Below are 22,574 nucleotides of genomic sequence, written 5' to 3'. Positions count from 1 at the left end.
TGGATACAAATGCTATATAACATTAGCATTAATAAGACATACTTAAGAGTTTGCCATTTTTATTCCAAAAATGTTTAAATGATGTGTTGGAAATGACATTAAATGATGGTTCAGAAAATGACAAAAATAACAAAATTCTCCAGTGATACATGCATGCCCATTGTTAGACATTGTTAGTAGACAACTAAAAGGAACTACTCAGAGTCCAGAGAGCCAAACCCACTCAAAGTTGAAGAGGCACTCATAAATAATCCTTATGACATGTTTGCCTGCTCAAACATAGAGTTTGAAAGCACTTTCAATAATTATGAACCCATCCACAGGAAACACAAAAACTTTGCTGCAGCTGAAGTTTAAGTCTAAAAGCCTTTCCAGATGTCAGTGCTAATGAAAATTAACACCAACAATAGAATATTTGTGCGAATGAGATGCTTGTCAGTTAGCAAGAGGAGAGATGCAGATACTGTTAATCACACCAGACAGTGGGCAGACTGCCAGTAAAACAGAGGAGTAGACCATTCTCCACAGAAGCGGCAGGACATCGGCAGCTGTACTCACTCTTGGCCTGGATTCTCTTGGCCCAGCACTGGTGGCAGGTACTGAGGGAGATCTACTAGAGGAGGCCAAGGACTTTTTTGGGAGGGAGGAAGGTGTTTTATGGGAGGAGGGTCTGACTTTGGTCTTTATATAGAGAGCAAAACAGTAGTGGATGAAAACCCCATGGTGTACAAATAAGCAAAATAAAAGGCAAGAAAATGAAAGTGGAGGAGAATAAAAGAATAATGCAAAATAGCTATTAGCACTCACCCTCTTCTCAGCATCACCATTGGTCTTGGACTGAGCTGTAAAGAACCAAAAAATGCACCAATGTGAATACAATCAATATATCAATTTGAATGAACTTGAAAAGTGAAAAAACTAGACTCTCTACATGTGTTGTTAAACCTAGTGACCTGCCTCATTGTCTAAGCAATTCTAACCATTATTAAACCTCACAAGAGACTAATTTGGAACACTGGAGACTTGACACACAATGGAGTTTGACGATTCAAATGACGCTAAATATTTTTATGAATTCTTTTAAGTACTGCTGAATAGTTTCGGTTGATAGTCAACATTTCTCTCATCTGGCCTGCCATCTTGGATTTATCACTGAGTTCAACGTAATATATTCTGAGACTGCCTTTTTCGTAAAGGTTATATGTGATGCTACTTTAGAATCTGAAGGCATAAATAAGATAAGAATGCACATATGCTTTCTTAAAACCCCAGTACACTCTTAAAAAAAGGGTTCTTAATTGGCTTCAATGGTTCATTGCAGAACCTTTAAAATCTTTACATTGGCCAAAAGTTTCTTGACAGTGGAAAAGGGTTCTTTAGATTATTAAAATGTTCTTTACTTTTTCTTTTTTTTTTTGCTATAGAATTTGCTGTGAAAACCTCTTTATTTTCAAGAGTTAGGCAGCTAACTAGGTTGCAACTATGCTAACAGTGCGGAAATACCTTCATTAAACTGACTACAGTTTGCTAAATGTATTGCTAATGTTTTTCAATTGAGAATTTCAACAAAACTTTGTATAATTTATGCTCTAAAGCAGGGATGCCCAATCCTGCTCCTGCCGATCGTCTGTCCTGCACAGTTCACCTCCAACCCTAATCAAACACACCTGAAGCAACCAATTAAGGTCTTCAGGATCACTTGAAAATTAAAGGCAGGTGTGTTTGATTAGGGTTGGAGATGAACTGTGCAGGACAGTCGATCGGCAGGAGCAGGATTGGGCACCCCTGCTCTAAAGAAACATTTGAGAGAAGTAAGGCTGTAAATAAAAGTGAGGGGATCTGTTAAAGCGGTGCTGCACCAGATGATGGTGTTGTGAACACATGCAAACACACTCATGCACACAGACATGCCAGACTGAAACACGGCCAGCAAACATGGATTTCATCAATCAGCGCAAAACAGGCTGCAAGAGGAAACAAAAGAATGACAGAGTGAGGCTGAGTGCTCAAAAAAGAACGACTTGTAGCAAAAAATTGCAGGACAACAGACCGTTCTCCTCAGCACGCCGCTTATTTTGTAGGATGTTCGTTATAGACAGAAAGTGGTGCATAGCTAAGCCGCTCTGTAAAACATAGGTGGAGGCAAACCAAGGAAGAGACACTGCACTGGGATTCTGTGAGCTTAACAGCACAGACCTTTAAACTGAGCCACCGGCACCAGGGATTTTCTTGCCGGGGAGCCGTGGACACCTTTTGGAGAGCCACTTGTGCTAGCAGGAGGATGAGTCTCTGCATCTTCAGCAGCAGCTCTAACCTCTGATAACGTAGCATCAACTTTCTCCTCCACTGCGCCCACTGTGTCCATGTGTTCATGAGGTAAAGTGCTCGTAAAACTATGTTCTTTGGTTTCAGAAGGTGCATATATAGATTCAGCGTGAGTTGTCTGAGCCCTGCTGGCCCATGCTGGAAGCTTTTTTTCTTCAGCATGGCTCTCATTGTCGTAAAAGGACAGTTCTTCCTCTTCCTGAAGGGTCTCACTGTAAGCAGCCCTGGCTTCTACGATCCTCTCCCCGACGGATGTCAGGTCCTCCAGGGCGGCACTGCGAACCAGGAAAGTCACAGGTTGCTCGTTCTCCAGAGAAAGGCTCTTGGTGCGGTCTGGACTGACAGATGTCCGCCGATGATGGGAATGGTCTGGTTGTCCAGCCCAGCTGCTTCTGAGGAGGTCTTCGTCCTGCTCTTGTATTCTCTGGTGGTCAACACAGCTCCAGTCCGAGTGTTGATCATAACCATCAGATGAAAACCCTGCTGCTAAAGCTGGAAACAAAGCCGCTTTTGCCTTACACTTGCACTTATAATAATGCATGTCCCATTCACCATGGACACAGACTGGTCAGATGTTTTATAGAAAGCAATGACAACTTCTCCATTACTTTTCCTTCTCTAAAAACACAAGGTGTTCCAAGAAAACTGTCACATGTTAAGGAGGGAATAAAAACCCGTAGAGGAAAGATAACGAGCAAACATATCAAACTGGTTTGCTGGCCTTTGCTAACATACAAAACAAACAGTAGTGATGAAACCGGACTTGACACTGAACACAGAAATATGAGCCGATAGGTACAACTGAAGAGCATGATTGCTTGCAAAAAGTTTTTTTTTTAAATAAAACTGGACATAGGTGACATGTCATTTCTGGGCTACTACCCTTGTAAAAAAGTACACTTGAGCATACTTTGAAAAATAAAATACTTAAATTTCAATTTCCTTTTTTATTGTCATTGCATATATTATGATTCCCCGGTTTCACAGACAAGGCTTAAGCCTAGTCCCAGACTAAAATCCATGCTTGAGCTGTTTTAACTGAAAGCAACTTATCTGAATGAATTTGTCAATGCCATTGTTTTGTCTCAAGATACACACCAGTAATGGTTTTTCTAAGGCACATTTAAAAAATGTCCTAATTGAATTAAGGCCTAATCCTGCCTTAAGCCAAGCCCTGTCTTTGAAACCAGAGCTAAGTGTGTATAAATTTACAAATTTATTTGTAATTAAATGAAAATGTATTATAATTTAAATTTATAATAAAAACAATTAGCTTTTTTGATGCTTTTTTTCAAAAATGCTTTTTTGACTTAAGTGAGACTGATTTCATAATTACTTCTGTTATCTTTGAAATATGGTTAAAGTGTACTGCCGAATGCACTGACAAGCATTTATGGTAAACTAAAATATACTTCAAAGTTATTTCTATTGAAACTTGTGTGTCATGCATTTAAATATATGTGTGATTACACATCTGTAATGATTCAGTTGCAATTTAGAATATTTAAAATACAATAACTTTTAAAATAATATCAAATATCAAATACAGTTACATTTATAATAAAGTACTTTACATATGTTTTGCATGTGAATCAAGACAGTCAAATGTTAAAGCACAACAAAAGATGATTTAAAAATAAATGTACTTTAAAGTAACACTTTTAAATTGACATTATTACAAAATGCACATTTTATTCCTTTTTATAATATCAGCAAGTTGATTTTTTTAAATTATACTAATAAGATTTAGGTACACTACAGTGTACATTCAAGTGCATTTCCTTTTCACAGGGGTAGCTCAAAAAATCTATATAAACGAATTAGGCTTCCCGAACACTCCACCCTTCTGCCATTGGTTGAGCAAATGTTACTTGATAAACAGAGTGACAGTGTTTGCACATTTGTGTCTGCTCTTTAGAAGTACCTAGTTGCTTCTGATTATTCAAATAAAATAAAATGGACAAATCTGTGTATTCACAAAAACCAAATAACCAATACAAGATAATGATCAGTGAGGTGGAGTACTACCAAAACATGACAGAAAAAACAAACTGTAATATTTAAAAATATATATTTTTTATATATAAAAAAAAAAGAAAGAAATCTACTAGATCATATTTAATGTAGGATAATGGCTATTCTACAAAGCATGACACCAATGTGGTACAATCTGAGAATAAGTTGTGTAAGAGTAAAAATAGTGTTTTACCTGTGGGCGCCGTTCCTCCAGCTTAATAATGGTCAGGATATGCAGCAAACAGAGAGAAAAACATAAAAGACAAAAATTAGAGAATTGTACAGCATAATATCTGGCAATTTCATCTGCAGGGATGAATGAATGAATGAGGTATTTATATAGCACATTTCCTATGTACTACTTTACACCCAAAGCGCTTTACAATCATATCAGGGGTTTCTGCTCAACCACCACCAGTGTGAGCATCCACCTGGACCATGCTCACCACACACCAGCTATAGGTGGAGAGGAGAGAGCGTGATCGAGCCAGTTCAGTGGATGGCGACTGATAAGGGCCAATGGAGGGAATGTGGCCAGGACACCGGGGTTACACCCCTACTCGTTTACGTGAACTGCCATGGGATTTTTAAGTCCTATTTACTCCTGGTATTATGATGTGTTTTGGTCTATCAGATCACAAGTAGACAAGGCAGACACATACCCGTTTACACTTGGTGTTTTAATCCGTCTCTTTTGTCTACTTTCAACCACTTCTATCCTGATGTCTTCGAGGGGAGGGTCTTTGGGCGGGTAAATGTATGGGTTTTTTTCAGATCTTTCTAATGCTCTGTAATTTACATATGAACATGCCCGAGGACGACGGAAAAACATACGAAGAGCAGTAGCTTTTGTTTCTGCACTGACAGCCGCAAGACCAGCCGAACGCTGTGAGTGTGTGTTAGAAATCAGAAATGGAGAGAGAACATTGTGCTTTGGACATCTTCAAACCAAACTTGGGTCTTCAGCCGACAAAGTTTAAATCCCGTCTGGCTAGAGCGCTTCCCATAATGTTTACGCATTAGGTCAGAAGGCGGAGAGACACATTTGATCACGTGAGCGTCTAGACTACAAAAGCAATCTGGTCTAATGCGTTTTTAACTACCTCTGGAAGTGGTCGAAAGTGGACAAGCTCAAAACTTTTTATACCCCGTTTACACCTGTATTTAGTGTCGTCCATTTGTGATCCGATCCAAAAACTCATCTTAATACCAGGTGTAAACAGGGCCTTAATGACCACAGAGTCAGGAACTCGATTTAACGTCTCATCCGAAGGACAGCAAGGCAAACACTATTACCTAGCATGAAATCACACCATCAAATTATACACAAAAGCAAAGCAACAAATACTTGCAATTTAAAGCACTGTGACCTGTGAAAAAAGGAGCTTTGGCTAAAATCGTATTTGGCACAAGCCATTAATTCCAGACTTGGCAAAACATCACACCTAGCGTGTCAAAGACAGCTGAGCGGAGGTCTCTGTGACTAATCACATGGGAAATAAACTGAAAACAGGGCTGGAGTCTCCCTTGAGTTTATTTTGATTTAAAAGCCTGAAACCTCTCAGCATGCCTTTGCAGTGGTATCAAAATTAATATGTGTGTCCTCACTGACATACATATTATCTTACATATATTATCTTTTAAAATCACCCCATTGTAAATGCAACATGAAAAGGATTTTCAAAGCAAGAAAAGGCGATAAGTCCTGTTACCAGTATGCCCAGTTCAAAAAGAAGCCAAATGCAAACCAGCAGGCTTAAAATATGACAAAACACTAGAAAATTAGAAACATTAGGTTGCAAGGCATAAAAGCATCCACAAAAATGAAGGCAGAAAAGGGCATTCGGGCAAAGCATTTCAATCAAAAGAGGCAGCAGTGTTTGAGCAGAAGATCCATACCGCTCGCCACTTCCACAACAGACAGGGGCTGATCTTCATTCTCTTCTGCTCTTGAATCCTGCGGGCCCTCTATAAAACATCATTTCAACAGCTTTACACACTAAGCTACCAAAGGAAGTCCAGGTTTTCATGTGAAAGTGAAGCAGCTGTTAACATCACAAAAGCAAGCCAGAAATGAAAGGTTTAGCTCTACAGCTCAGCTACAGTGAGACTTTAATTGAGTTCTGAAGCGCTCTGATTTGCTCTGAAAGCAAATAACTGGTTGATAAACTGGATGATTAACATGAACACCATGACACAACATAAATCATAAAGGAAAAAAGAAGGTTTTGACATTTTTACTGTGTTCCAAATCAGAGGCTGCATCCTTCAAAGGCCGAATGCATCACAGCGGCGCAATAAAGGCTGTCCCAAATCAAAGGCTCCTTCAAAAACGGCCTACAAGCGCACTCTTCTTTCGCTGGGCCGCAAAGGAGAGAACGAGTGGATCCTTCGCAGCGTAGCCAATCCCAAGATTCATTGCGCGCTGGTGACGACTGGAGTTTTTTTGAATATTTAAATAAAAGATTTGGTTTTTAGCTTACTGGAATATCTAAAGATACAAGTGTTTAAAAAAACAAACATATTAAAGCGGTTCAAATGTTGACATATCTTTCCAAGATTTTACAGATAATTTATACTCTTTATTATGTACATAAATTGACCAAAGTAAACATATTGAGACAGGTTGTGAACCCTGTTTTGTTTTCAGACAGACATTTTCAAAAAACTCCAGTACAAACATTGCTGCCAGTCATCAATGTCAGCTGTCACAGTTGCAACTAACTAGGTGACAAGAGCAGTCCCCCGTAGGCTAGAGCATCCCCTTTAACAACGCTCGTTCTGACCATCGTGAACTTCGAAGAATGCAGCTTCTGTATATTTAACAAGGCAAAGTTAGTAAGAGGCATTTCATTCCATCAATAAAAGTAAATAAATAAAAAAGGGCAAACTGACAGAGAAAAGGGGGACAAACATTTCAAAGCATCTTTATTAGAAGGGCCGCAATGCATACCACATTGCTTCTCCTCAGAAGAGGAGGTTCCTTCAGCCTTACTGAGCTCAACATCCAGCTGTTCTTCTGAAAACTCCTCTGTGGGAGAATTCCGGTTAAAAAACACAAATAACATTAGAGTTGTTTGGGACAATCTATATTTATAAAGACATGTTTAACATATATATACTATATATAGCAAAGAATAATTCAGTTTTTTAAAGGTTTAATTTTAAGAAATTAAAGTCAAACATCACACATCCTGGAGCAATCAGTCACACTGTACTGTGACATCAGTGCAACCTTAACATAGTTTCCCCAGCTGCAACTGGATCCCTGAACTTAGCTAAGTGAATTAATTCAACAATGTTTGTTGTAAAGACACGTGTAAAGTTAAAAAGACACACTAATTTTACTGTCAAATAAAATATAAGGACAGAAACAGATGGCAGCTGAATGTACTGGCAAACCATAAAAGCAACAACCTGCAGTGCTGGAAAGTAACTGCTTTAACTAACAAGAAACAAACTTTGTGCAAAAGATCTAAAAGGAATTTAGTCAATATTTTAAATCGCTTTTAAAAACTTTGGCACTCAAACAGTATAAATGCTAAATCTTTGAAGAGAGATGTGGAGTGCATTAGACACTGAGGTCAACACTCAGCTTTACTGAACTTTACTGTTTGAATCCATTGTGTTTTTGTTCTTGTAATCATACTAGTATTGCTTTTTTCCCAGTATATAATATGCATATACCATATGGGACAAGACTGGTGATAACATTGGTTTGAGCATTCATGACATTCGGAAACATGACAATTTCCTATTATTAACCATGCATAAATGTGTAACACTATGAATTTACATTATGTGTACTTACAGTGTACTTACCTAAGAAAGTACTTAGGAATAAAAGGTACCAAGTTATTGCCCAGTTATTGTAACTTTTATTACTATTATATTATATTATCCTGTTTAGTAACTATTATATTACTATAATAAGTACATAGTATGTACATGCGCAACAGGACTTTAAAATAAGTGCTACCGAAGTTATGTTATTTGTAAATAACCATTTTCATGCTATGTGTGAACAAAACATTAGATTGTCATTATAAGCATGTATGCGGTCAGTACACTGATGAAAAAAGTTTGGTTTGGGCCAATCATCAGTTCTGACAGAGATGACGTGGTTAATCCATGCTGTTTAGTTTTAAGGTTAAGGTTCAAATGAGTTTTTGTGCAGTTTTTTGTCATGTAAACATGCACTAGATGGACATCTTTGACCATTCCAGTCTCGCTGTTTTTTTCAGCATCTCGCACATGAGCAGTGTGTTTATGCGTTTCGAGACTCTCTCTTTTTTTCCATTCATCAGTGCTGTGGCTCTACAGAGGATACTATTGTGTGGCACCTTGCGCTTACAAATGCAAAAATGTGTTAGGGTTGTTTTACGGGCTATGTTCACACTGTCAGTTTGTGTGATTGACAACCGCATTTACTTACATGTGCGAGTCTCGAAATGTCCCGTTCACACAGTAATTTACAGTAGCGTCTGGAATACTGTCTGTATGAACATGCAACGAGAGTCAAGCCCATATTCTCTTACCAGTAAGCATAACGACAGTGACCAAAGTAATAACAAAGATGGCGACATTCTTAAAACTGAGAAGTCTTATCAATCAAACTGAGTGTGAACATGAACGTATTAAGGACTCAAATACAGGACTGACAACCGTATTGTGCTGCTGTGTGGCCACATTTTACATGTGTGAAAGTGGCTAATGTTTAATACTGTGCTTCTACAGTCACTAATGTACTAGTTTTACTATCTATAACATACTCACTCTCTGCTGTGCCATTGCAGTATGTGCCATTTATTTGTGGAAGATTCTCTGAGTAATGTTTCCTCCTTGAGTTGGCCATTACAGGAAGAGCAAACGGGGAGAAAGTGTGCACTAGTGAAGGCTGTAAACTAGGGAAATATAAGCTACGCACTAAAAAATGCAAAGGGGTCGCAGAGGAAAAAAGAGAGAGTGTTATGGTCCCATTTAGGGTATGTGAATACATACAATACAACAGAAGACTCTGCTGCAAGCTGGCACCTTTACAAAAGACTGTCAGTCAATACAACGACTGTGTTTGTCCTTCCCCTCCTTACACAAGCTTGGAGTTCAATGATTGGCAGTGGCTTTAAACAAGCCACTACATTTAGAAAAAAAGAGAGAAAAGCCGGATTTTCCCAGGGCTTTCAGACAGCATCATTTATTTAAAGTGTTGGTTCACCCAAAAATGAAAATTCTGTCATCATTTACTCATCCTCATGTCATTCCAAACCCATAAGACTTTCATTAATCTTCGGGAAAAACAAATTAAGATATTTTTAATGAAATCTGAACCATTTCTGTCCCCCCAATAAAAAGTATATTCTATGCTTCAAAATGTTCATAACAAGATTGTAAAATAAATCCATATGGATTGAATGGACTTCAACATGATTGATTTATAAGATAAACACATATAATGTAGGCTTTTATTCACATATCAACATTGATCAGCGAATGTACATAGAGCACTCGAATTTGGTCACGGATGCTCAAGCATGCTTACTTAACGCATGACAAGGTTCATTCTCGCATGTTTCGCTAGCACATATATGTTTGCTGATCAATCTTTATATGTGAATAAAAGCCTCAATAAATCTGTTCATCAAAGCAATCAAGTCTCTTTATAAGACTTTGATTAAACCGCTCGATTCATATTGATATTTATTTTATGATCTCTTCATGAACCGTCAGAGTTTTGGGTGAACAGACTTTCAATGGAGGACAGAAATTCTCAGATTTCACTAAAAACATCTTCATTTGTTTCAAAATAAAACGAAAGTCTTATGGGTTAGGAACGACATGAGAGCGAGTACCTCATGACACTATAGCTTTATGAATCTAGAATCTAGTTGACTAGTTCAGATTACACTATACGCTAGAACAACTGTGGCAATCACACTGAAGTACGCCAACTGTGCAAAGTTTCATTGGTTTAATTCAGTTACTGACAACTGTTTATACTTTTGGTAGAACAGTGAATGAGGGGGTTTCAAACTTGCTCAACATCCATCGATTGTGTCTTTACATGCCTTCATTTATACACTGTCTCCTTACATTTTCTGTAACCCAACTGAGAACCAATTTCATTACTGTGTGCTTTTCAAAAAGCCTCAATGGTCTGTAAACAAAAAACACAAAACCACACACACATGCAGAAGAAAGCAGGTTGTGTGAAGGCGTTGAATTAGTACCAGCGAGCGTCCTGAGAAGAGCGTGACCCACATGCATGGATTACAGCACGACGCAGCTGCAAAGCCTGGATTGAGGGCCCAGTCAAGCACAGCCTTTGGTTTATGTAAAGGAATTAATACACAAGGCTGTATCAAAGAGTTGCAGCCAATGCGGCCACATTCATAATCTGAAACAACACTAAAATATGTGTTAAGATCATACGCCCTGCAAAGCCTTTGATCATTTAATCTCCCTCATTTGATACGTTTATTTGCTCATGACAGGAGGAAACACACGTTAGCTGTCATGCTAATTAATATTCGGTGGGATAACACATCGACATGCATGCAGTATCACGGTGAATTCATGTGCTAATGAAATCATTAATATAATCTCATTATTTAGTAGGAACATGCAAATCTTTCTCTGGTGTATTATCCAGAATCATACAGCCTAATAATATCTTTCCCTGGCAGCCATGAAATATTTGATTATGTCTGTCATAACATTTGCCCTTGTAATATTTAATAGTGTGCACTACATATTAATAGATACAGTGCTATGCATAAGTTTAGACACCCGTGGTAAAGTTGACTAAAAAGAGGAATAAAAAATCATCTTTTGGAAATTGAACTTAATGCCTTAATTAAAAAAATTAGGAAAAATCCAACCTTTAAGGACACCAATTTTCTTTGTGAATGAATAATGTATCGTAAATAAATAAATGTTCTTCCTTAAAGGAAGAGGTCTAAGCATAAGTCTGGACACCCCTATGTTAAATTCCCATAGAGGCAGGCAGATTTTTTGGCATGGAGTACTTTCCATAAGATCATCTCTCAATGCAAATCAAACCAGCTATTAGGCTAACTGAAATAAAACCATGCCAATCTCTAGGTATGGTGAAGGCTATGTGATGATGTGGGGCTATTTTAATTCCAAAGGCCAAGGGAACTTTATCAGGATGCATAGTATCCTGGATCCATGAAGTAACTGGCCTTTAAAAAAAAAATCTGCCTGCCTCTATGGGAATTTAACATAGGGGTGTCCAGACTTATGCACCCTGTATTTTAAGGAAGAACATTTATTTATTTACGATACATTATTCACTCACAAAGAAAATTGGTGTCCTTAAAGGTTGGATTTTTCCTAATTTTTTTAATTAAGGCATTACGTTCAATTTCCAAAAGATGATTTTTTATTCATCTTTTTAGTCAACTTTAGCATGGGTGTCTAAACTTATGCATAGCACTGTATTATTTATGAAAGACAGTAATTATATCTTCATCCTTATTGGCTGTGGAGGAAAAAAAAAGTCTTTTATACAGTCTAAAAACAAATATTTAGGCTCAACAAAACAACAACAACAGTGTGCATCAATCTTTTTGAGTTATGATAACGACTAATAAAATTATGTTCAAACAACAAACTACAGTAGTCAACATTTGAAGTGGATCAAAAAGTTCAGCAAAGTTGTCCTAAGACAAGAATGGGTATTGTTCAAAATTCATGTATAACTTTGATGAAAGGTTTTGATCCACTTCAAATGTTGACTACTGTACATTGAGTTAGAGAAATTTGCAGCATAAACAATTTTTTTGAAGCTGGTTACTCAAAAAACTAAGATGTTCCTACTAATTTCAGCACAATCGAGTGGTGGTCCTCAAACCAATTATTCTTATTTCAAATCAGAATAACAGCAAATGTATATGCTAAATATTACTTGTCACAGGCATTAGTGCAGTCACTGCTCATAAGGCCAGAGTAGTTTCAATATAACATTAACTCTTTTAAATGTCAAACATAACAGCAATAAACACTAACAGGTCTTTCTTTTTACTAAAAAACACATAAAATAAATAACACTCAACTTCAACATTAATTCTCCTTCTAAATTCCTATGCAAAGCATGCTGGGAACTAAAATTCTAGTTCTGCCGCTTCTGGGAATTAATTCTGGGAATTAGAACTAGCCCAATTCTCAACGTTATCAAGACAATTTCATTAAGTTAATATTTCCTTTAAAAAAAAGAACACAGAAATTTCAGTTTAAAGCTGTAACTTTTGGCGCTCTAGCAGCTAATAAACAGAACTGCGTGCGTCTTGAGGAAGAACATTGTAGCCGGAGCTCCTTCTCTCTGTGTATGTCCATGACGAGTCACGCAGGTACTGGACTACTCCACAGCGGTACGACCCAAACCAGTCTAAAATAGTCCCAATATAAACACTTACTACAGGTGTACCATTGTGATAAAACACGGTTTGGAAAATGGATTCATGATGTACTCATTCATTATATATTTTTTTTTTTTACATTTTGAACACAAAAAAGTTACAGACCGCAGCTTTAAATTACACATAATATAACATTGATGTAATGTAAAGTTGATTATTATGTCAACATAACCAGGTCCCCTGCATTTCTTTTTAGACTGTAGATCATATTCCACACCAGTACGTCCTTCAAGAACAATTAAACTTGTCCTTTAACTATATTTGAACGTGTCATGATAACATACACACCCTGTTCACACTGCAGAGCTTGTTTAATAGTTCTGACTAATCAGGTAATCGTATGTATTTATTTTGACTGGCTGTGACACAATGAACCTGTTTTCCCACAGAAGCAAGCTCACCTTTCATTGGACAATCCCCTGGTCTCACAAGCCCCACCGCAATTCCATTCTCCTTATGGAACTGGTTGCCATGGTGATGATCATTGATGGTCATTCCAGAAAGGGAGGTTGCCATGGTATCGCCAGAGTTGTAGTGAGCTGTGTGGCTATTGGGCGAGGAGCTCAAGAAATCGTGCTGCTGGTCCATAGCAAGTCCAAATGCGGATACTGGGTGGAGTGGGAGGGTGGGGGATAAAGGTAAGGGAGAAAGGATAGAGTAAGAAGGGTAAAAAAAGCATAAAGGGAAAAAAGAAAGAATAAGTTAGTGGTTGTACAGCAGTTAAAAATGCTTTTGCCAGGCACTGATTGTTTTGCTCTGATTCCTTAGGGCAAAAATGGGTTTTCAGTGCTGACAGAAGAAAAAAAAAAGGTTCAAATCCACTGAAAATCCACAATCCATTAGCCGAAAACCTCCAAAACAACTCTCAGTTCAATGAGTCCACAGTAGTGGCGTCTTCCAGTAACTTTTCCAAGGACAACGTGGGTTGAATCAATAACCAATCGTCAGGATCCGTCCCTTCCGCTGGCTTCACACAGGGCTGTCACAAGCTCAGTGTAAACAGAGCCAGAGTGCCGGTGCAAACCTGGATATTTATACTGCCAAACATGCAGGACTAGCTTAAGGTTACTGCCATGTGGCTTAAAATAGTGCAGTCAAGCCAATGTGTCCCCATGCACCTCCTGCAAGCCTTTCTGTAGCCACTTTATTTAAACCATTGTAACACACAACATAACATAGTGCACTTGCAAAAGTTCTCATTTTCCAGGTTAAAAAAATCACGCCTTACATAATGACACGATGTAATTAACAATCACATTGTGAAATGATAGAAAACACCCCTTTTTGCCACCGAAGGCAACTGTTGTTTCTACACGGGACAATCCGGCTCCAAAGAAGTCCATCTGATTAGTGATACATATTTAGTTAGCTACCCAGCCCAAAGAAAATTATACATGTTGAAAATTTCACAGCCATCCTGATGCACAATTCATCCAACGCATTGCACAGCGCCCAGCCCTGCAGACATCCTGACAGCTCATTCTGATGTGTACGCTTGTAGCACTTGGGACAATGGGAACAGTGCAACAATGGGAAGGTAATGACTTTTCAACATGATATAATTATATACACTGTCCGGCCAAAAAAAAAAAAAAAGAAGTCGCTGTTTGGATTTAAATAACCTTGGCTGTATTCCAAGATGACAATGTCTGATTCATCAGGCTCAAACTGTGAAAGAATGGTTAGGAAGGAACATGAAGAATCATTTTCACACATGAATTGGCACACTGAGTCCAGATCTTATATTCATTGAAAGTCTTAGGGATGTGCTGGAGGAGACTTTACAGAGTGCTGGACTCAAAAAATTGAAGCACGTCTTGTGTAAAAATGATTCTTCATGCTCCCTATGTATATTTAAAAGAGACTATATACTATATATTATAAATGAGACTATATACAGTAGGCTCCAAAAGTCTCCGACCACTACTTAATCAAAATTGACCCTATTTACTTTGTTAGCGCATATTACTAGTCTTGTGGTGAACAATTAATCCGTGCAAGTTAATACACAGAAAAAAATTTTTGCGGGCCGTGGCAATCTTTAAACAAAATCTGAAAAGTTACTTCCGGTCTAGAATGCCGTTCCTTTTCTGATGATGTCAGTTTGACGGCTTGGGTTGAAAACGCTTAACCACTCCCCTCAAACCGTTAGTCTGCTATGAGCAGAGATGGAGAGGAGGAGCACTAAAGTAAAACGCTGCCCTCTGTTCAATATTCTTTTTCACTTGGAAAAACGTCACAACACTGGAGAAAAGTCGTTTGCAACTTCCAGTTCACGGGGACTTTAAAATACTTCACTTTTACATTTAGAGCACAACCACACTACATGTCAGAGCACTGCTCACACGAGGCCATCGGCTTCGACTCCTTTATATGTTTATGTTTCTTGTACAGTCGCAGAAAAAACTTTCATGCATTGCTTAGTTTTTAGGAGCTTATTATAGTAGAGAAAAGAGAAATCAAGTAATGCGCCAAAGAGGTTGTTTACACAACACCGCTTTTAACTAAAACTGAAAACTTTTTATGCGTTTTGGCCCTTCATTTACACGACAACAGAGTTTTGGCGGCCTGAAACCGTAAGCTTTTGAAATCGAGTTTCTAAGAGCAAGTTTATGAAAATGATACCGTTATTGTCTCCATGTAAACAACAAAGATGCAAATTTGTGAAAACGGTGACGACATGCGCATGCGTATTACGTGTTCAGTCGTGTTTCTTAACAACGTGACATCGCCAAACTGCTGTACGTGAGAAACGTTTTGTTTTTAGTGCATCGTTGTTGTGTAAACGTACCCTAAGACTGCTGTAGAGCATTAACAGCACCATTACTGCCATAGCAAGCAGTGTGACTGTACAACACACAGCTGTTGTTCTATCCCATTAGCATTTATTGAATACTTTCCCTGTTATATCAACAAATTGCACTTCTCTTTAATCTTATGAGTTTTCCTGCCATGCTTACTCTACTAAAATCCACAGTTCCCAACAAAATCCTGTCTGGAATCTCCATGGCACTGCATGTGGGCAGTGGGAAAAATCTCACCTGTTTTATGCGCATCTGGCACACAAATTGTCTGGAACACAGTGTTTGCACAAGCATTCAGGAACTTTGCTCTCTCTTACCTTTCCTCAAAGCTTTTTGTTCACTGGGAATGTGATGACTGCTCAACATTTATTACCATTTACCTAATATATATCATCAAATGGAACAAATTAATTCTGCAGTATAACAAAAAAGACAGTAGGATCCACAAGTCCTTTGCACTTTTCTAATTCATATACAGTATATTATTTTCAATTACAAATAAAATTATGATCATCACACTTGCATCACAAAAAATTGTAAGTTTTCCAGAATGTCTTTTTTGTCACGGTTTCCCATTAATTACAGCAAGAAGCCATGATCATGTCATCCCATTTAATAAAGACCATCTGTCACATTGATCAATGCAAACTTCTTTGTACAAATTTACTTTGATTAGTGACCTAAAGAGTACAGGATCTGAATATTTTTATTATTTATAACATTCCAAATTTAAATTTAAATTTGAATTAAAAACTGTATGTGCACCATAACGCCACATGCCTCCAAGGGCAGTTGAAGAGCCCGTCTAACCAGGCACTAACATCTGTTGGTTTTTGTGTAGCGGTGCCTTGTTGTGAGTGTTAAAGCATAAAACACATGCACAGTTGGCTCTCTAATGAGTGTGTGTGTGTGTGTGTGTGTGTGTGTGTGTGTGTGTGTGTGTGTGTGTGTGTGTGTGTGTGTGTGTGTGCAAAGAATGAGAATGATGAACTTGGCACGCTCATGGCCGTTCTGCAAACCAACCTAAAAGCGGTAATGCAAGGGTGGGTGCGACTACAGAACACACAAGATCAACATAGATGTTTACACAGCACCTGGGATACTATGCAAAGACATATTCGCCACAGGGTACACATATAAAACCATCAAAAGTGTCAGTAACTGAACAAAGACATTCAGTTTGGATTCCTGCATTCAAAGGTGAGGTGAGGGTTAACACGGGTAGTTGCCTGGACACAAGATCAGATCGCAGCGGTCTTTCCTTCTTTATAGACCTTATTCAAAGCAGCGCCATGACAGGTATGATAGCGAGGCTGATTACAAAAACAAAAGTCTCACCATTGTTCTCATTATAATTTTATGTAGCCTATTTGACAGACTTGCGCTGAACATGTTGCACTTTAAAGTATTTTCCTTTTTGAAGTGATTTCAATCATATTTCAAGCAATTCAAAACCATCATTGCGAACAGTGCACATCTGAAGAGTCTCAGCTGAAGGAAATAATCCATTTATCGGCTTTAACATATCGGCCAAATGTTTTTATCGAGCCGATAACGATAACATTAAATATCGATACCGATACGGTGGCCGATATAACGTGCATCCCTAGTTAGTATGCTAATCATATAGGCCTGGCCTCACATAAAATCAACTAAATTGATTTACTTATTTTGATAATGCGTTGCTGCTTTCTCCAATACACACATAATTAGCATGACACTGAAGCTGAAGTTTAAACCGAGATGATTCAGACTGCAAACTAGACTGTATGCTACAAATAGATGCAGCTGAATGCTTCCTTGTAAACATACACTTCCTCTTTCTTTGAATTCTGTGAAACCGATCGTTCAAATAGACGTGGGAGCATTTGATTCTTCCCATGGAGTGTCAAGACGTCTTATGAAACAAAGATCCCACTGTTACACTGAAAGGATGTCAACAAACTTCTGGATTTTTTTGCTGTTCTGTTCTTGTCAGTGTCGTGTTTGTAGTTTTGTGGGACATTTCAATAGCCGTGCTTAAAATGTCGCTTCTAACACCAAGACATCTAGAAAACATTAGAAATTCGAATGTAAAAACAACAACAAAAATGTCATGTAAAAACCTTCTATTCTTGCAGATTGCAAAAACATACATATACTGAGGCAAGGACACAAACATGTTGTAATTGTCCTTTTATTTAAAGGAATTTAATAACTATAGGATTTAAATGGATTTGAGGGGATAAAGAAAAAAGAAGAACAGTTAAAGGACAAGAATAAGAATTATCTGTAAATTAATCAATTTGAATTCATATTTTTTATTTTAGAATATGCACACATTCACTCTAATTCATATGCCTAATATGTTCAAAATGCAAAACAGCTAAATATTTCTTTTCCTGCCACATTCAATTAGATTTCTATTGTAAAACAATTGTCAAATATTAAATGTTAACACCATGCACTCTTTCACAGTTAAAAACTGAAGCACTCAGTATGTGTAAACAGTAAAGCACAACTTCTTTGATTTCGTTGGCCATCTCAATTATTTTGACACTGACAAGTGCTGTTAAGGCCCGTTCACACCAAGAACGATTACGATATTAGCGTCCACACAAGTGGACTTTATCGTTCTGGGCTTAAGCCAAAGTAGATCGTAGAACCATTGCCACCAATGGTCTCTACAATCAACTTGGCTCTGCACGATGCTTTTGAGAAATGCAGCCCTGTATATTCTAAGCACACGCTGCAGTTTATGAATGCTTGAGCTCTTTAAAGCAGGACGGATTCTGATTGGCTGTCAATGTTTTTTATCTTTCATCAGCTAGAAAAAATCGTTCTGAAAGTGATTCCAACGATAGGGTGTAGGGTGTGTAGGGGCCTTTAGACCGCTAAGGCAGATGGTGGTTATGGCCATTCACTGAAATCCTGTAGGCTGTCAATCTATCTTAAAAAAAAAAAAAAAAAAAATCTGTATATTGCCTACCAACTCAGCAGGTATTATTTGTTATGTAAGCAGGCAAATCTGTAATCAGTAGATCTGACCATGTCAAAAACTGCTTGGTTGGAATTAGCAATAAATCTATGGATGACACCAGAAAAAGTCAGAGTGTATCTCCTTAGGCAATATTGCTTGTTTATCTGGCACCAAACTGAAAATCGCTGCTCTCCACTGGCTCGCACTGAGTTTGTGCTTTAGAATAGCTGAAAGTATCTGATGCTCTCATCACGGTTGACTACCCTTGTATCCCTGACCTAAATTTGCTCAGCATTGCTATGAAGCACAGTTACTCCTCTCTCATATTCTCTCACTGCTTTCAATCCCCGCCTCCTTTCAGGCAGGGCCAGTTATGTTCTAATTCAAACACAGTCCCATAACATAACAGACGTATCACAAAATGACTCATTTATGAAATCAACCAAATCAAGATTACATAAGACCCTGGCAGTCTAGTATGTAGAACCCAATATTGGATTAGATGACAAGAATACAGACTGTAAATCTGATGCCAGAAAATGTATTCTAACTGCTGTGATGACATAAGCAACTTCCATTATCCCGCTAGCATGCGAAATAACTCTTATGATGAGTCACTCCCTTTATGAGCAGGGTGTAGAATGGTTCCACTGTACTGTGGTGGAAAGACAAATATTAATTTCAGAAAATTATGCACTTTGCTAAATATATTATCTGTCTATTATTATTGCAGAACACACCAATCAGTTAAAAATATATTAATTTTGCACAAAAAAGAAATTACATTTATATGCTAATATTGAACATTTTTATATGTAAGGAATAATTGACAATGGACCGTTGAATTATTAGAAAATAATGCACACCCAAGGTGGTAATGCGGCCACGACGCGAAACAGAGTTACACTTCAGGTGTGCATTATTTTCTAATAATTCAACGGACCGGAGTCAATTATTCCTCTTATAATACGGTTACCACACAAAAGCCAAGTCATTTAAATGAATAATAAATATTCATATGTAAAAAAAAATTCTTCCAATGTAGCTCACAAAATGCTCTTGACATGCTGTATATTATGGATCATCAGGTTTTGCATAAACTTGTTCGAGTGCAGCAGACGTCATTAAAGCAAACGAACAACGCGAATCAATATGCTTTTCACCGTATCATTTGTAGTGATTTTATTAAATTGCCAAAATAGAATATAGAAACATTTTTATTAATGGTCTCAAACTCTTGTTTGACTAGCAGCATTCCAGAACAGTCATGCATAAGTTCTCAGGGCATAGGACCATGTGGATGCATGTAGAAGTGGAATTTTGGAATTCTGCTCATCACGCTTCTGTCGGAGAGGTAATGGCCTAAGTCTCTGCAGCTGCAAATTCACCTCAAATTACACAAATCACTTGGTCTGTGGCAGAGATCCCAATCACACCCTCTCATGCCAACTACTCTGAGGAGACTGATGTTGCAGCAAGCTAAACCCCTCTGTCAGTGCCATGCCAATTAAGCACTCATACTGGTCTGAGAGACTTCATATGGCATTATGTCAGAGACGTTATGCTCTTTGTAAGCCTGTCCATATCACTAAACCACAACAGTTTGCTCAGATGTTTCCATGGGGCTTAGTGACCATTAAAAATAATAAGCTCACATGGCAAATATCTATAATGCTGGGGCTAAACATTTATCATTTTTGCAACAACATGTTTACACAAATGGCACAAAACATTAATCAATGCAATGTTTTTTGTTCTTCCCCAGAAGAAAGATCATAGATCTGTCTAATTATATGTGATTTTGATATATTTGATTCAGTGGCCGCAATGTTTTATGATTCTACATATTCTGTAATGGCTTCTGCTGAAATTCTCCATCAGAAATAGGTTACCCCTAATTAGTCAATTTAATTAACTAACCATTTTATGAATTAAATTATGACCGCTTCGACAGATGATTTTAGTGTGACTTTTGGGACACTAAAGGAGTTGTAACAATGTCACAGCTGCTCTTTTTCATACAACAAAGGTGCATAATGCCTGTGGATACACCCTATCTAGGGTTCTTTGCAGGGTCTCTAAACCATGAGAGTGGCTCGACTTATTCTATTATGAAATAATTATTGAGATTCAGTCATGACAATTAAAAACGTCAAACAGAAATCGGACACTGGCAATGGCGGTACATTCATGTAATCGATATAAAGCTGTAAAGAGGGAAAAAGGCGAGGCACCTTAAAACCCTCAACTCAACCCCCATTTTAAATCGGATTACAGTCCACAAGGGATGCAGTTTAACACAGTGATTATATACATTGGGTACCGCTACCAAAACGACCCCGTGTGCGAAGCGCGCATTAAACATGAAGAATAATGCTGGTTACTAAATTAACCCATGCATCCATGAATAGACAACTGTACAGTCGTTGACGAAAGGTGTTGCAATAGCATTATTGGAACACATAATCAGCACTCGGTCAGCGACGAAGCGTAACCATGAAATGAATTAAAAGCGAGTCGCCTATAAATTCGACAGACCTCAAGCGTGATATCAGAATCAGAGACACTGTGATGGCTGAATTCAGACACATGAACACAGACAGACCAGACGAAATGAAGAGCTGGAATCATGGCCGCATCTCTGTTCTGTAGAGATGGAGGGAGGTGGTGCGTTCCAACAAAGCATCCTTCAACAAGAATCGTTTTACAATGTGCTCGAACATTCCGTTTTTGGAGCGGAAGAAACAACCTCGCTTGAATACAGTATTTCTTTTATTTGGAATTATTCGCATTCTTTGTAGCAGTCCGTAAATATTTTGCTAGAATAAAAATGACACATTGTGCGTAATAGCTATAGCGATCTGCGTTGAACTGATAATATGAACATAAAGGTAACGTGCAGGGGAAAAAAATATTTTACACGTCTAAAGGTCTATTCTTGAACATGAGCACGTTAACAGATTGGCATTTGGTGAAAAGTCCCATAAATACCGTTACACGTACGCTCGGTTTAGTCTGAATAATCTTGTTAGTCACTTAACGTATTTTTCTTATGAGACCGGGCATTTTCTCCTAATATTTGAGCATATTTCATATACATTCTATATTCAGAGCATTAGTTTATTAATACGTAAGCTGCACAGGCCCGATTTAACAACATGACTTGACCAACGACGATTTAGAATTGCGACAAGGACACGCGCATGATGTCTGTTTGATTCAAACCTTCTTCGAATACAGTGCATAAAAACCAGCATACATACACAAAGAAATCGCATTTAAAATCACAAATGGCAGCTTTGACAGGTTCTGCTTACCTGTGCACGGGTCGCTGTTATTGTCTCTCCAGCTGCAGTCGCTCACTGAGCGCAAGACTAGAGCTCGAGAGCTGCTGTTCCTATAGCAGCCTGTTCAAGAGACGATAGCGCTAGAGAGACATCAGAGAATCAACTGCTTTTCTTCCTAATCTTTCACAAATCGCCGCGCTCAATATGAAAACTTCTTCATTCGAGGAAAATCGAAGACGCGAGCGTTTAAGTTGAGTGCATCTGTTTACTATAGGATAATGTGCTGCTGTATGTGGATGGGACCAGTAGCCTACGTATTTGGACACTTCAAAATGTAGCCTACGAATAAATTAAAACAAATTTAATCGCCATTTATTTTAAATAAAGATATATTATAATAATAGGTTTATTACAGAGTGTGGATGAGTGTAATGTGGGACACCTAAGATTCAGTGCATTTAGGGGAGGTTAACACTTTTTGTTTGAGCATCAGTAATGCAGTAGGCCTAATGTGGTTCCCATAGCAGACCAACACTGAATCAACATTGAATCAATGTTAATGCATTAACCAAAAGATCATTGAATCAAATGTTGAAATTTAACATTGATTTTTCATCAGGTTTGCACCCTGAAATAATGTTACTTCAACGATGAAAAATCAATCAAGATTGATATAAAATCAATAATTTTCAACCTCAATCAAAATGATGATTCTGAAGGAATTTCAACATTGAATCAATGTCAC

At 37.9% G+C, this 22,574-nt stretch overlaps 1 protein-coding gene across 7 annotated transcripts in view; it reads right to left on the bottom strand.

The window, feature by feature from the left end:
- The window catches only part of mapta (microtubule-associated protein tau a), a 36,773-nt gene extending 14,787 nt beyond the window's left edge, over nt 1-21,986 (bottom strand). Inside the window, exons 1-9 of one of the 7 annotated variants that reach the window (XM_084134685.1) lie at nt 21,860-21,986; nt 13,181-13,387; nt 9,118-9,267; nt 7,295-7,372; nt 6,241-6,309; nt 4,535-4,555; nt 2,197-2,817; nt 808-842; nt 559-681 (exon numbers count right to left, since the gene is read on the bottom strand). In XM_084134685.1, the coding sequence (XP_083990811.1) occupies nt 559-681; nt 808-842; nt 2,197-2,817; nt 4,535-4,555; nt 6,241-6,309; nt 7,295-7,372; nt 9,118-9,267; nt 13,181-13,367 (1,284 nt within the window). In that variant the 5' untranslated portion in view covers nt 13,368-13,387; nt 21,860-21,986. Of the gene's footprint in view, nt 1-558; nt 682-807; nt 843-2,196; nt 2,818-4,534; nt 4,556-6,240; nt 6,310-7,294; nt 7,373-9,117; nt 9,268-10,568; nt 10,642-13,180; nt 13,388-21,859 lie in introns of those variants that run through there. The other 6 variants (XM_084134686.1, XM_084134691.1, XM_084134687.1 and 3 more) reach the window with 6 other exon arrangements.
- Nucleotides 21,987-22,574: the final 588 nt, after the last annotated feature.

Source organism: Abramis brama (genome assembly GCF_963993115.1).
Source record: "Abramis brama genome assembly, chromosome: 14".
Lineage (NCBI taxonomy): Eukaryota > Metazoa > Chordata > Actinopteri > Cypriniformes > Leuciscidae > Abramis > Abramis brama.
Note: the sequence above shows the minus strand (reverse complement) of the source record. Positions and strands in the feature narration are given on the sequence as shown.